The sequence below is a fragment of the Cibotium barometz genome, chromosome 24 (genome assembly GCF_041138505.1).
Source record: "Cibotium barometz isolate CiBa-2024 chromosome 24, ASM4113850v1, whole genome shotgun sequence".
NCBI classification, from domain to species: Eukaryota; Viridiplantae; Streptophyta; class Polypodiopsida; order Cyatheales; family Cibotiaceae; genus Cibotium; species Cibotium barometz.
In genome coordinates this window covers 2,634,088-2,650,016 of record NC_141069.1, presented here as the reverse complement: position 1 = coordinate 2,650,016, position 15,929 = coordinate 2,634,088, and the positions used below count along the sequence as shown (strand labels likewise).

The following is a 15,929-nucleotide window of genomic DNA, read 5'->3' as shown; positions in this document are numbered from 1 at the left end:
CATCTAGGGTATGGGAACTTCAAATATTCTTATATACATTACTTAGATATCTGGTACGTGTTATGTAGCTGCACATGCTGTTCTAATACCAATGTGTCATAGCGGAAGCCTTCATGCCTTTAATCGCACCCCTTAAGCACCCATGGAGGAACCTTAATGCAAAACCCATGAGAGAAGAGAGAGAGACTGGTTTACAATATATGTAATATGTACATGAAAAGGTTACATGTATGCTTGACCAATGGCCTTCAAAAATATGGCTTCTACTTCTATTAATGACTACCTATGACCAATCTCCAAGAGGGAGAGAGATGATTATGAATGAATTATAACCCTTCTGTTTATAGGACTCATCTATTGTTGGTCAATCTATTGAAGCTGACGTCGGCCTGCTAATATGTGCTCACGTCTTGCGGCTTATGGCATTAAATGATGTTGCCATCATTGCTTCACTCGTGTAAAAGCTATTACCCCACTACTCGCCGACTATAGCAAAGCTGTCGACTGAACACCAACCAACCTATGTCTCTCTTCTTTACCTGTCAGCACCTTAAGTTTTAACCAAACCTAAACATGCTACCTAATCAAGGATTAAATGTGAGGTTAGCCATGTCCATGTTGTGTGCACGTGACACCAATTAAAAATTGATAAGCTCCTTGATGTGACAAGAATAGCTACAAAATTTTAAAAGATAGAAGTAGAACAAGAACTCAACTTACTCTAGCATATCCAAATCTTCCAATTCTTGTCATAGGGAACATATAAATTGGCCAAATTTCAGCGTGGTAGACTATGCATATTTTGGGTCCTTGGGCAACCTTGGACCAACCCCAAACAGGTGCCGAAGGGCCAAGGTTTTGAACATGAAAGGGCCACAAGGGTTCACGACGCATACTAAGGAATTTTACCCTTTCTGGGAAAGTATAGTAGGCAACACGGCTGGTGGAAATTTGTCTTCTTTCAAAGCTTAACACCTTTCAAGAACATGCTTGATGCAAAATGCATAGAGAAGATGGAGAGAAGAGAGAGAGAAAGCCGTATTGTCAATATATTAATAATGTACAAAAAGGTAGTACAATCCTGGCAAGCCATAGGCTGCCCTTGAAAAGGTGATCTTGACTCAAAGAGTCCTATTCTACTAATCAAGCCTATGATTATCTAAATCTATACCTTGGGTTGCTTATCAAGCACCAAAATAACCAATCGGCCTGCCTAAATCTATGCCTTGGGTTGCTTATATAGCACTAAATCTATGCCTTGGGTTGAACTCCTATTGTCACCTTTGGTTCCTGAGTGCTAGTCTAAACCCTAAACAACTTGTTCTACTGCCTCCAGCCTTGGATAGTTAGCCATGTACATGAGTGCACATGACATCCCCTCTTGCTAAACTTCATGACCGGATTCCAACCTTGAACTTGGATGACTGTCATCATCCCTTACCTTTGTCTCCTCATGAATTCCCACACTTGTCATCCTTTCTGTTCCTGGCAACACTTCCACTAAAAAAACTCCAAACTCTCTGTGACTCCACTCCGAATCTGATGAAGATCTGTGCATCTGTTCCACTTGTCCCCTTGCCTTCTTGGCCTGTCCCTGAACCTTTCTTTGGTCTCCTTTTCCTAAGTATTGAGTCTAGCACTCTCACTCCACCCCTTGGAGGATCATCCTCCCTTGGAACCGTTGCTTGAAAGCCTTTTTGGTATGCTCCAAGTGACATCCGACTCACAAGACTACCATTCCCCTTAGGTCTTGTGGAACACAACCAACCAACAGTCAACCTCCTAGGAACTTCTTCCATGTCTTGTGTTACTCTCCTTGGACTGTGCACCTTCATCTGGGACACCATCAGTGTTTAGCGTTGCTGAGCCTGATGCCAATGTCACATGTGGAAGCTTTGGGAGTCTTCTGTCAGCCCTAAACACCTTTCAAGAACATGCTTGATGCAAAACGCATACAGAAGATGGAGAGAGAGAGAGAGAGAGAGTTGTGTTTTCGGTATATTAATAATGTACAAAAAGGTAGAACAATCCTGGCAAGCCATAGGCTGCCCTTGAAAAGGTGATCTTGACTCAAAGTCCTATTCAATTGATTCAGCCCCTAATGGACTGAGATAATCTAAATCTATGCCTTGGGTTGCTTATATAGCACCAAAATAACCAGTCCGCCAGCCCATCTACCACCAACCTACAAAAACAGCATTAAATGCTGTTGCCCCCACACATATGGATCCAACTGAACTTCTAATGTTGCCTTTGGTTCGTGGGTGCTTGTCTAAACCCACCTCCAGCCTCGGATAGTTAGCCATGTACAAGAGTGCACATGACAAGATTCTTGTTGTTGTGTGTTATTTTGCACGCGCGCATGTGGTGTGTGTGTGTGTGTGTGTTGTTTCGGTGGAGGTGTGTTTTTTTGAGGGGTGTGTGTGGGGGGGGGGGGGAGAGAGAGAGAGAGAGAGAGAGAGAGATTGAGGGTAGCTTATTTTGCTATCAAATAATTCAGAGCAGCAAGTCTTTAATGAGAAGGAGCCACTTCCGCTAGATGCTTAGTGAATAAAACAGTGATTATTTCAGAAACTACATAAAGCTTCTAAATGCACACAAGGGAGCATTTTGGCTAGTGTGGATGGTGTACGGAAGCTGAGAGAACAAGCAGGCAGCATGGCAGCTTATCTTAGGGAGCACTACTAATAGCAAACTTAAGCTGTTTAGGAACAGCCATTGGCCATACAAGACCCGTACTAAAACCCTACAACTCTTGTACTACTACGGCTATGAATGTGTTAAAACAGAGAGAACAGCAGAAGACTTGCAAAAACACAATTCATACACTAGCATCTACTCTAATCTGTTTTCACAGAAATAATATATAAAAGATAAATGTAGAACAACTTCCCCTAAAAGGATCAATTTACTCATCTCAGCCCGAGTTGCAGAGAAGCCATGTTTTCCATGTCACTTGCATCGTCCGCGTGAGGGCAAAGTGTTAAAACCCTACAACTCTTGTACTACTAGGGCTATGAATGTGTTAAAACAGAGAGAGAACAGCAGAAGACTTGCAAAAACACAATTCATACACTAGTGTCTCCTCTAATCTGTTTTCATGGAAATAATATATAAAAGATAAATGTAGAACAACTTCCCCTAAAAGGATCAATTTACTCATCTCAGCCTGAGTTGCAGAGAAGCTATGTTTAGCATGTCACGTGCATCGCCCGCGTGAGGGCAAAGTGGACATAGCTCTAGACATAGAGGAGTATCCCAGGGCAGCAAGGGGAGTTGTGATTCAGAGAAGAAGACTGTCATGTGCATGAACCCTGGACATGCTTAACCCCAGGCTAATCCCTGATTGGGCAGCAGATAAACACAGATTTAGGACATGATTAAGGTCTTGTCAGGCACTCAAACAGATCCAGGTGGACAGGTATGAAGTCAGCTAGGTGTGGAGAGTCTTCTACTAGTGACCATGCAACATTGTATCAGCATCAGGCTCAGCAACGCTAAGTGCTAAAAGTGTCCCAGAAGAAGTGCACAGGTCCAAGGAGAGTAACTCAGCATGTATCAAGACCCCCAGAAGCTGGTTGGTGTCAAGCAAACCCAAGAAGGGTTTCATGAGAGTCGGTAGCCATTTGGGGCTGCCAAGGAAGGCTTTTATGCAGCTCCAAGGGATGAAGATCATCCAAAGGATGGCGCCAAGGGTGCCATGATCAGTTTCAAGAAGAAGGATTCATGTTTGTGCTCAAGGATAGGGCAAGAAGGCAAGGGGACAAAGTGGAGCAATTGCACAGATCCCAACATCAGATTTGGAGTGCAATCAAAGTTTGGCAAGGTTTTTAGTAAAAAGGTTGCCAGGAAGGAAGTATGACAAGTTTGGGAGTCCACAAGGAGATAAAGGGATGATGACAGTCATCCAATGTCGAAGGTTGGAAGCCCATCATCAAGTTCAGCAAGAGGGGATGTCACGTGCACACATGGACATGGCTGATTTCCAATGCTAATCCTCGATTAGGCGACAGATATAAACAATAGGATTTAAGCATTAGCAACCTTAACAGGTATGTGAAGGCTTGACTATAGACCAAGAACCAGTCGGCCAAGTATTGGAGGCGTCTTCCTTGGTGTCAACAGCATATCTAGATTTATGGGTCCATGGAACTCGCTGACCAGCAATCGGTCAATTGAACAAGTCCTCCAAGAGCATATAAATGGCATGCTTAATCCCAAGCTAATCCCTGATTGGGCAACAGATAAACACACAAATTTATGACATGAATAGGATCTTGTCCGGCACCGGAACAGATCCAAGTGGATAGGTATGAAGTCGTCCAGGTGTGGAGAACCCTGCAACATTGTATCAACATAACGCTCAACAAGGCTAAGTGCTGAAAGTGTCCCAGAAGAAGTGCACAAGTCCAAGGAGAGTATCTCACCATGCGTCAAGACCCTCAAAAGCTGGTTGGTGTCGAGCAAACCCAAGGGAAGGGTTGCATGAGAGTCGGTAGCCATTTGGGGCTACTGTCACATGCACACCCTTCGGGTTGCACGGTGACAAGCTGCCATCATCATTATCTACAACATCATCAGCATTATCAACTTCATCATCATCATCTCAAGCATTCAGGAGGAGCATAAGTGCCCACTCGGCTGCCAACAGGGGACTTAGGCAGCCAATCGACCAAGTATAAGGGAGGCCACAACAGAGGTGGATTAGCCAGGGATTAATCGCAGCATTTATTAAGGCAATGGGTGTCCATGGAACTGGCCGACTGCCAGTCGGCCAATTGCATAGTTGTTGGCATACGGTCATGCGATACAGTGCAGTACGATACCTTACGAAAATTTGCCGTACCGTGAATAGGATACGAAAAAGTACAGTTAAAAAAAACACTTATAAATTTATAGATTATCAATTTGAAAGGATAGAGAGCTCAAAGGTTGTTACAAACCAAAGTCCCATTAAAAACAAGTTACAAACAATAGTACAAAGCATAGTACTAAGGGAGACTAGACCATAAGATCAGTGCAATGCGCTCTAAGCGCAAGTACAAAAAGTGAGTACAAAAAAATGGATAACATGGTGGAGGCTAGAATCTAAATCGTAGGACCTAGATGGAGAAGGTATTGCTACCGGAGCTCTCGCTGAGCTCAACTGTAGGAGAAGAGGGCACCCTCCAAGCCCTCGCCAAAGTCACCAAGGCCCAAGAGAGGAAAGCTTGAGAGGCTAGAGCTATGAGAGCTTGAGCTTGAGAGCTTGAAACTTCTGATGGTGGAGGAGAGCTTTTTAAAGGGAGACCAAAGAGTCCAAGGCACCAACCAAGGCCAAGGACCAAGGGCCAACTGTTGGAAGATGGTCTACGAAGACGCAGAGAGAGGGAGGTAGTTGAGGAGAGCCTTTGCTTCTTGTTGCCCTAACTAAGGAAGGTGCATCACCTCAACTCTCCAAATACGGAACAATGATCACAAGGATAGAGAGAACATATCCTTTGCATCCACACCAAAAGTCAACATCCACAGATCCTTGGCTGCTGAGCCTAAAACGAAACCAAAAGCAAGCAAGTCCCATAATAGTCAAAAACAGCCATAAACGGGCAAAATGGCCAATTTTTTCAAAAAAAAAAGGATAAAAAGAGCAACAATCAAAAACAAGGGAGGGGGGAAAATAATAATTAATAAATAAATAAAATCGAGCCGTACAGTACCGTATGACATCGTACCATACCATACGACAACAAGTTGAATAAGTCCTACAAGAGCCTACAAATGGACATTCTTAATCCCACGCTAATCTCTGATTGGACAGCAAATAAACACAAATTTAGGACATGATTAGGGTCTTATCACGCACCAAAACAGATCCAAGTGGACAGGTACAAAGTCGGCAACTATTCAACATCATTTGTCCAAAAGACCTCGCCGACCAGCACTTGGCCAAGTCATGAAGTGTTACAGATATTAAGAGACTAAGGTTATGTAAAAGTAGAGGAGAAGGGTGTGTGTGTGAATGGACTTATGGTCCACTAGCTCACCTATCTAAAGGTGGAGCTAGAAGGCATTTTATAAGCATGAAGCTTAGTTGTATTTTGAGCAACTTAATAAGCAAGATCTTTTCTTGTATTTTGTGAGTCTCTCTCCTCCACATATTTGATCTAGCATGAGCACCACGAAATTCTAACATGGTATCTAGAGCTTAGCAAGATTAGGTCATTTTTGTGGTGTAGAATAGGTCAATTTTATTCCCCTTTTTTTTGTGGAGCTGAACCTCCTGCAAGTGGAGGAGCTCTAGCATCTTGTGGAGGCAAGAACTCGACGAGTTTCCATCTGGGAAAGTGTAGAGGAGGTTCGGGCACTCAGGAACGTACAGCAAATTTATGGGTTTCTCTTCTCCTAGCCGCGTCACTGCGTTCTGAGCAAGCCGGCGCACAAAATCAGCAGCGCTGGTTTTTGTACATCTATTCGCCTTGTGTGAGTAATCTTTAGCCACACAAGCTTAGGGCTTTTGAAGCCCTAAGCCTCGAGGTCCTACAACCCAGGTCTCAGCCCTAATGGCGACCTGAATCGAGCGCTGGAGTCAAAATACCAATCGACTGTCTGGTTTTCAGCCATGGAAGCTTGTATAAAAGCTTTATAAAAGTGTTTTAAACACTAATTAGCTTTCATGCTTATCATTAAAGGAGTACTAATCTGTTAAGTGCTCTTGTGAGGGTCATTTTCCATATCCTTGAAGTGGTGGACATACACCATGGGGTATTCATAAGTCTCATTGCCATCAAGCTTCATCAACATCTTCAAGTGCACAAAGCTTCTCAAAGTGTGCTTATAGGCACTAATAGTGTTGATTAACACTAATGAGGCTACTAATCTAGCAAAGGGGAGCCATTCCAAAGTGTTTCTAAACACTAAGAGTGTTCTTAAACACTAATGGTGAATCTAATCACCAATGCAAGTGTCATTAGATGCTAGAAATGTGCTCTTTAGCACTAATAGTGTTGCTAAACACTAATGGTGATCTTAATCACCAAACAAAGTGTTCTTTGACACTAATGAAGCTAATATAAATCAAAAATAGTGGTTGGGCACAAACCCTAAGTGCTAAACCATAAACTTCACCATCTTAATCTCCTTTTTTATGCAACATCCTTAACTTGATTAAGGGTTGTTGCACTCTCATAAGCCTTTCTCTTTCTACTTAAGCCAAAACATCACAAATTTCTGGTTTTTTCTTCTTCATAAATCAGCCCATTACTCTCTAGTAATCTCCTTCAATACCCAATGTCAAAGGACAGCACCCAAATTAAGAAGTTCTCAGGAGAGGGCTTCCACACTTGGCAAGTCCTTGTCAAGTACAAGATAATGTCCAAAGGTTTTTGGCCATTCATCTCCGGCACTAAGGTTATTAATCGAACTAAGGCTGAAGATATTGAAAATGATGAGAGGGCACAAGCCATCATCATGCTTCATCTTGATGAGACTCTCATTCACCATGTGGACCAGCTTCCGAGTGCAAAGGAGAAATGGGATGAGCTTGACAAGCTCTATGGAGCTCGTGGTAAGAATTCCAAGATCTCACTTAAAATTGAATTTTTCAGCTTGGAACTCAAAGAGAGAGACGGCACTGGAGCCTTCATCTCTCACTTGAAGGGCCTTATGGCTCAACTTGCATCAGTGATGCAGTGGCTCTTTTGCTAAAAGCAGTCAAGAAGGTGTACCCCACCTTAGTCACCACCCTGCAGAACATACCTAATCCCACCCTTGAAGGAGTTATTCAATCTTGTCTTGATGAAGAAAAGAGGCCAAAGGAAGGAGCTGAATCTTCAAATACAACAACTTCATCGAATATCGAACAAGCTTTGTCACATCAAGTGATCAAAGTAAGATGTGTCCATTGCAAAAAGATGGGTCATTTGGCAAATAATTATTGGATCAAATATTCCAACAAAATGAAATGTAACAAGTGTAAACAAACGAGACATATCACTTCCAAATGTCCTAACAAAGAGTCAGAAGCTAACTTTGTATCAGTCTCTAACTCCACTGAGAAATTGTTTTAAATCTCAATGTAACCACACCTATATTCCTAACCTTGTACGCCTAATGTTATAAAGGCATCCTATGTCCAATACCACCTATTCTAATTTTTTCATAGTTGGTATTGAGGGGGGATATTAAGGGACTAAGGTTATGTAAAAGGGGAGGAGAAGGGTGTGTGTGTGTATGAATGGACTTATGGTCCACTAGCTCACCTATTTAAAGGTGGAGCTAGAAGACATTTTATAAGCATGAAGCTTAGTTGTATTTTGAGTAACTTAATAAGCAAGATCTTTTCTTGTATTTTGTGAGTCTCTCTCCTCCACATATTTGATCTAGAATGAGCACCACGAAATTCTAACAACAAAGGCCTATAAAAGGCACATCGTTGTTCATTGTTAGATTACTTCCCAAGGTGGAGCAAGTCTAGATTTAGGTATTATGTTTCCTTTTTGCGTAGGCCAAAGGCCACAAAACATGTACTTTTTGAACTATATGAAATGTACTGAAATTACAACACTTCTCTCTCTATATTCTCTATCTATGTTGATTGTTCTTACATCAAGAGTTCCTATGCAGTACTTAGGGCTGTAAGACGACTCCCGAAGCTTCCGTATGTTACAGGAACAGCAGGTAAGCTTTAATTTATGCATATAGAAGTAACACTAGCATGATAGGAGATGGGATTTGAGTGTAGGTCCCAAATCAAAATTGTGCATATTCATGTTTTTAAATATAAACAGTAGATTTGGTCTACCTTGCCTCTTTTGTATGTAAATTCAGTTCCCAGAACAGCAAGTAACCTTCTGTTCATGCATGTGACATTAATGCCAGCCTGATCGGAGTTGGGATTGGAGTCTAGATCCATGATCAGCATTGTACACGTTCATGTTTTGCAATATATGCACATGATTAGGTCTATATTAAGGTCTTCTGGTAGCCAACCCCACACTGCCTAGCGTTTGAACCTTATGTCTGCCCAGCTGGCCTTCCTGCCTCAGTCCATCCACCCCACTGTTCATGCATGTGACATTAATGCCAGCCTGATCGGAGTTGGGATTGGAGTCTAGATACACGATCAGCATTGTACACATTCATGTTTTGCAATATATGCACATGATTAGGTCTATATTAAGGTCTTCTGGTAGCCGACCCCACACTGCCCAGCGTTTGAACCTCATGTCTACCCAGCTGGCCTTCCTGCCTCAGTCCATCTACCGCACTGCCTACAGCCGGCATCCAGCACTGCTATCCAGGGAAAAAGTTGTGTGCTATCCAGCTAGCCTGCAAGTGCATTCAAATTTAACAGCCGGCTGGCTTGGGCGCTGCTGCTTGGCTGCCCAGCCAGTCTATTCTGTGGAGTTGGATCACAGCAGCAACACAGTGAAAACAGACTGAGATAAGAAGCCGAGAGGAACCACACCAGATCTGTGAACGTTTTGACAGGTGTTTAAGCGCCCAGGTATCACAAGAACCATAGGGATTGTCTGGTTGCAGAGTAAGACGCAGCAGCTGAGATATACATCAGTGTGCTGAGCAGCTGATTACAGATACAGAGGGTTGTCAAAGGGTTGTGTCACCTGCATCCGTCCTCAAAGGCGTGTGACAAGGCAATCTGAGAGCATGTACAAGGAGATGTGCAGGTTGTGTCATGTGCATACATGGAAATGGCTGGTTTTCCAGGCTAATCCTTGATTAGGCAGTACATAAACAGAAGGTTAGCAGCCTTAGGACAAGCCAGAACCCTGTCGGCCAGCCAAGGGGAGCAGTCAGCCAGCAGCATCCGCTCGCACGTATGAAAGGCGTCTCATTTAATGCTGAATATGCAAGTCGTGAGCAGGCCAACAGCCCGAAGGGCAGACCGACCAGCATTGGGGGCCTTATAAAAGGCAAGGCCAGTCCTATGGACAGTTTTGTGTACTATATAATATACTGAAAATACAGCTCCCTCTCTCTGTTCTCTCTTTGTCTTTGTTGGTGATTAGCATTAAGGTTCCTATTGAGTTGCTTAGGGCGGCGCACTCTTAGCAGCAAGTCGAAGCAAAGGGGAGCGGGGGCGAAAGCAAGCAAAGAGCCAGGCTCTAATACCGTTTGATGGTATAATGGTTCGCTAAAGCTATGGTGGATTGAAGGTTTCCATGATGTGCACAGAGAGAGAGAGAGAGAGAGAGAGATGACAAAGCTCAAGTGCATGACTCAATGATGGCACATTAATTTATGCTGAAACCTTTTACAAGTACATGCTTTTGTAGGCTAGTAGCCTTATCTTTAGACCCATAGAAATCACACACATACTATACTAAAGACACATGGCACACTTACAAGTACATGCTTTTGTAGGCTAGTAGCCTTATCTTTAGACCCATAGAAATCACACACATACTATACTAAAGACACATGGCACACTTACCCTATCCTCTCATACACATACTGAGCCCCAAATCCTAACCATGGCATCCCATAATGTCACATGCACGGCCATGGACATGGATAACCTCATCAATAATCCCAGATTCGGCAACGTTTTAGGGGAGATTAAGGGCAGATTTAGAGCTGATTTTGTAGCCCAATGAACCAAATACTCTACAAAGGGTAGAAGGGAATGCAGGCACGAGTAGGGAAGAGGGGAATAAACAGATATTTCCTCCTAAAATTCTGCTGAGTTTAGGGACAAACATGGATGTTTTCTTTGAGTACATTAATTTGCTCTTTCATAAGCAGGGGATATCAAGATGCACAAATCAAGAAGAATCTGGTGCCAAAAGGTTGAACTAGAAGGAACTTGCAACAATGAAGCCTAGCACTTCAAACCAAGGCCCACACAACGATAGGGTGTATTAGCACAACATTTTTTTCCTCTAAATTGCCTCAATGACATAGCAAATAGAAGTTATTTATCCTAAATTTCCGGTTAACTCGACACCGGCAAAATTATTCAACCCAAAACCTCTGGTTTTGATTGCGGTTTTGATTGCATACTGCGATCGGGGCTTGATTCACACCTTACAAACAGTTTGGAGCCTGAACTAGAACACAAAAGACTGTTGAAACCAAAGTTTTCTGCCAACGGCATGAAAACGCTTCATCAAATCAGTCAGAGTAGAGAGCGATAGGCATTTTGGGGTGGCATTCTGTTGCTGACCGCTCTACCCTAAGTCCTTGTTTATAGTTCAGCTTAACAATTGTTAAGCATAGCAAGATTATCTCTCAACATTGGAGCAAGTCAAAAATAAACAATGAAAACAAAAAAGTTGAAAGAGATTGCATTAAATATTTGCCACAATACCCGATATGGTGAACTTAATTCGGTTCAGTATTGGCCATAAACCACAGAGCAAGAAAACTAGTCAAACAATCCTGTAGTCTTTTAAGAGAAAGGACCTACTAAAAAGCCTATGACTTCTTTTGTAAGTGTTTCCTTCCCTAACGATGAACTATTCTATAACCACAAGCTAGAGTATGAAGATTGCACCTCCTTCCAGTCTGGAATGCCACCAGCTGGAACCCACGCAGGATGATCATACTTGCAATTAGCTCCAAAGCTGCAAGTTCTTGTTCTCATATAAAATACACAGTCCTTTTCTCCTGGTCTTTGGGGATAAAAAGGAAGCGTCGGAGCCATCTCAAATCTAGCTCGCTTGGACAAAGCATCACCAGGGTAAAAGACTTCACATATCATAATAAGTAGTCCATAAGAAAAAAAAATCATTTGATTAAAACCACAAATAAAGAAGCCAAGTAAGGATAAGTACGAATACACAAATCAGTGTACCGTTACGTAATGTGCAAGAGTAGAAAGCACAATAAGGAGAGCACATATTTTGTACAATACCGCGATGTTAATTACCGATGTAGCATGACCATCATATATGGAAAGAGGCCAACATATATTGTAATATCATCATATGCAGTATCCAGCAAGTCCGAGTAGTTATATATGTACCGATGCAGCAGCACACAAAAATAGATGTCAGATATTTTACAAATAATGCACTACCTTGAAATACTGTAATGTTTGCCATAGTACGATATTTTAAAAAAAGAAAAAGAAGTGGAACACAAAAGCTTCTCTAGTTAGCAATCTTCTTAGAGATAGATACCAAGCTACATAAGTAATCCTACTTGCAATCTTCTTAATCGTAAACCTAATTAAGCAAATATTTACACACCAGACTATGCATATTTGTAGAGACCAAGATGCAAGCCTCTCTGCTTTTGAAATCAGAAAACGAGCTGGAGACTGCTGGATTCCCAACAAGAATAAGGGGAGATGTGGTTCAAGGCACAGACCATCCCGTAGTTCTAGTGCTGAAGACATGCTTCAAAGGCTTAAACAAAATGCGTCCAAACCACAAGGTGGGGGGGGGGGGGGGGCAGTACAGGCTGTGCATTTTCTTTGTGATAGCACCTGACGACATCTTTACAACATACTACATTTCAGTTCTTCCGCGTCACGCAACATCTTGGCAGAATTCTGTAACAATTTCAACACAGTACCGCCGACTGCGATTTTCTGAGCTCTCACTAATTCCGACAGTGAGTGTTATGGCTACGGAATGCAGGCCATGCTGTCTGTGCAAGGAAAAGATCGTTTCTTCAGCATTAAGATTTTTTTGGTAGCAAGAATACGCGAGAAGGCACTGTAGACAGTCTAACTCTAGGGTTAGCAAGACAGACAAAACATTATTCTCACAACTGCCATGACCCTAGGGTTAGGAATATAATTAGGGTTACAGACAAGAGAACAGAAAGAACATATCAGATTTACGGTAAGGAGACAGGGGGCATACCTTCGTCTCCGGGGCGTTTGAGCGAGGGGAAGAGCGGATCCAGCTGCTGCCAAGAAGCGCCGGAGGAGCCGGCGGGGTTGCTGGAGAGGTAGGACGTGGAGGAGGAGGCGTATAGGGAGAAGGGGTCGGAGGCGTAGGAGGAGCGGAAGGGGGCGTCGAGGCGCGTGGAGGCCGCCACGTCGGCGGCGTATGAAGAAACGGAAGACGAGGCGGTGCCACCGTAGTTGCCATTCAGGCCTCCGCCGGTCGTCAGCGTCGAAAGGCCCGTGTAGCTCGGAAGGCCCGAGCTCTTCTGGTACAGCGAAGATAGAGACGACATAACACCTCCTCCTCCTGCTGCTGCTGCTGTTGGAAAAGAGAAACGCCAGTGTCTACTTCTGACTGTTGCGACCGAGAGAATTTTAAAGAAAGGGTTTAGTAACTATTTAATCTTTTACTTGATCTTGTTTTGCGCCTAAGGTTTTTACACATTCTACTTTATAGTCTTGACAAGTACCGCAGGACAGAGCTTTTCCTTTAGGGGATCAATGAATCTACCAAAAAAATCTCTTCCTTCTTTTTTGAGGTGAGTTCTGTGTCAAAATTAGATGCCATGAAGGTGTATTTGAACCCAATACCTCCTCTCCTTGAGAAGTATGGACACTACCAGCAGGTACTCTCCTCCTTGAGAGAAGTATGGACACTATCGTTAGCCTACATTATAAAATTCTTTTAAGCACACCACAACTTGTAAAGGCAATCTAAGAGCGTGCTTTTTTTTCGGCAAAGAATACATCACACACACATGTCAATAATCTTAGCTCTATGAGAAGTTTCGACTAATGAGTTGTGAAATATCTAGAAGACATCAAACCTTAACATATAGGGGGTAGTAGTAGAATATTTAGTAGGTCACATAGCGGCTTTGAAATTGGTGTGTATGCTTTTAGGTGCAATACGATACGATTTTCTCGATTGGAACCCGTGCGACATTTTGCTAAATGTCAATTGATGGGGCGAAGAGAGTGCTTTGTTTCAAGATCATTCTTACTAGCCTTGTAACCCTATCAAAACTTATGCATTTTTTTCCCTTTTCTAACAAAACTTGCTCATTTCAGCTTTTTTAGTCAATTTATCTTTGTAGTTTTAGCTTTTTCACTCAAACCTTAATCATTTAAGTTTTTTTTTGTGGGGGGATAGGGACATACTCTAGAGCAGTTTACATTATAAATCTCAAACACGTGTGATCTAATTTAATGTAGTGAACCATTTGCTTATATTGGCATCCAGGATCACACGTATGGAGGATGAAAGATATCCATGATGGGTGTGAAGTAGAGTGCAAGTAGAGAGATGAGATGGAAGCTCAAGCCATGATACACAAGGGAGAGATGATACTCAAGCCAAGAGAGCAAGTTTGCATGTGCACTTTTGCCGCACAGGTCGTAGCTGGGGACTTGCCGAGCACCGTGTGCGAGCCACGAATGGCTACAAGCATACAACCAGGAAGGCAAGCTCAAACAGAATGCAAAAGGTGTGTCACTCACCGCTTAACCGCCGCCTTGAAGGATTCCCGCGTCGCAGCCGTGAAGGAGGAGCCGCCGTCGCCGCTCTACCGCCGTGCCGCTACACAGTGCTCGATCGCTCTCTCACTCTCTCTCTCTCTCTCTCTCTCTCTCACGCAGGAGAAGGAAACCAAGGAGATAAGGCAAGAGCACTCTTGTATTCACAACACATGAGAATGAGGATTTTAGGGTTACATTTGGCTCTTATAGATGACTTGGCCGTTCACACTTGGGCGCCCATACATGGCCGGCCGATCCTAACCCTTATCCTACTGATATTCAAGTTGTGCCTCTCATCGGCGATCACCCAATCCCTTCATCCTTAACATATGGTGCCGACAAGCCCGGCCCATGACTCAGAATATTTAAATTAATGACGTAAAACATAGTACGTCTGAATGTCCGTCATAGGTTAACATGCCCCCCTTCCTGATGTAGATTCCGTCCTCGGAAGCTATGGTATGGTAAGCTCGATAGGGTTGTTGTGGTGGACCGTCTGCAAAACAGGGAAGTAGAGTGAAAGTATGCTGGAATTCAAAAGATATAAAGTGTATAAATTCAAGCATGTTAGACCACAATGGATGTTGCTATGAGAACTTAGTTTAAGGGTCACATGAATGAGCTAGTGTAGCAAATTAACAGGAGTTTAAGATTATTGAAAGTAATTCAAGAGTTAGCAAGGTGTCCAAGGTTAATCAAGATTTATAACTGGCCTAAGTCAAGGAAAATAACCAAGCTTAATAAATAAACAGATGACCACACTATGTCTACTCTAAGAACAAGTTAATACCACGAGCCTAGGGACACAAGAAACATCATAGTTACAGGAGCCTTTTTTTTTTGCACGTGACAATTTTTACACATAATGGCGACCTTCCTAAGGCAAAACTAACATCGATCCTGGTACCATGTTTAACACAAAGCATTCTCCAAGAATCTATTAGTTCACCTTAGGCAAGGCTACCCCCTACCAACCAAGGCATCGGTCTGGAGTAGAATACTCCTCGCCTACCAAGTATTAATAAGGCGATAGGCCAACATTAAAGCACATCATAGACTTGCATTGCCATTTATTGTAGGCTTTTTTTTAAAAAATTTAAATTTCTTTTGATCTTCGCTCAAAATGTGTTCTTACATCCTTTCGACAAAGGGGTAAAAGCTATGTCCTAGAGATCCACACACACACAGCCAGGTGTCAAACATTAAGATGGTTTGATCCTAGACCTAAGACAATCGTATTCCAAGGTTAACTAAAGACTGCATGCATTTTCAAGAATATATCCAATAAGGTTAAACTCATTAATGATTCACACTAGCACGTCATGCAACTTCAAAAACTAAGTAGTACATTGACAATTTCCATGTGGTCATGCATTATAGTTCATGCAATTAATTGAACAGAAAAAACGAAAGAGAGTGGGTATGGAAGAATTACACCTGTATTTTGGAGATGTCCTTGATTCGATGAGAGAAATGCCCGCAATTTGATGAGATATTTATGTATGAGTGTTGCGGCTATCTCAGGACTTGAAAGCGAACCCACCTCAAACTTTTCAACCTGTACAATCAACTA

General features: G+C 42.7%; 1 protein-coding gene across 2 annotated transcripts in view; it reads right to left on the bottom strand.

Annotated features, from left to right (window-relative positions):
* Nucleotides 1-13,214, bottom strand: part of LOC147624802 (zinc finger CCCH domain-containing protein 37-like) — a 29,091-nt gene extending 15,877 nt beyond the window's left edge. Inside the window, exons 1-2 of one of the 2 annotated variants that reach the window (XM_086818030.1) lie at nt 12,813-13,214; nt 11,495-11,688 (exon numbers count right to left, since the gene is read on the bottom strand). In XM_086818030.1, the coding sequence (XP_086674156.1) occupies nt 11,495-11,688; nt 12,813-13,131 (513 nt within the window). In that variant the 5' untranslated portion in view covers nt 13,132-13,214. The remainder of the gene's footprint in view (nt 1-11,494; nt 11,689-12,812) is intronic. The other variant, XM_086818031.1, reaches the window with a different exon arrangement.
* Between the last annotated feature and the right edge of the window lie 2,715 nt (nt 13,215-15,929).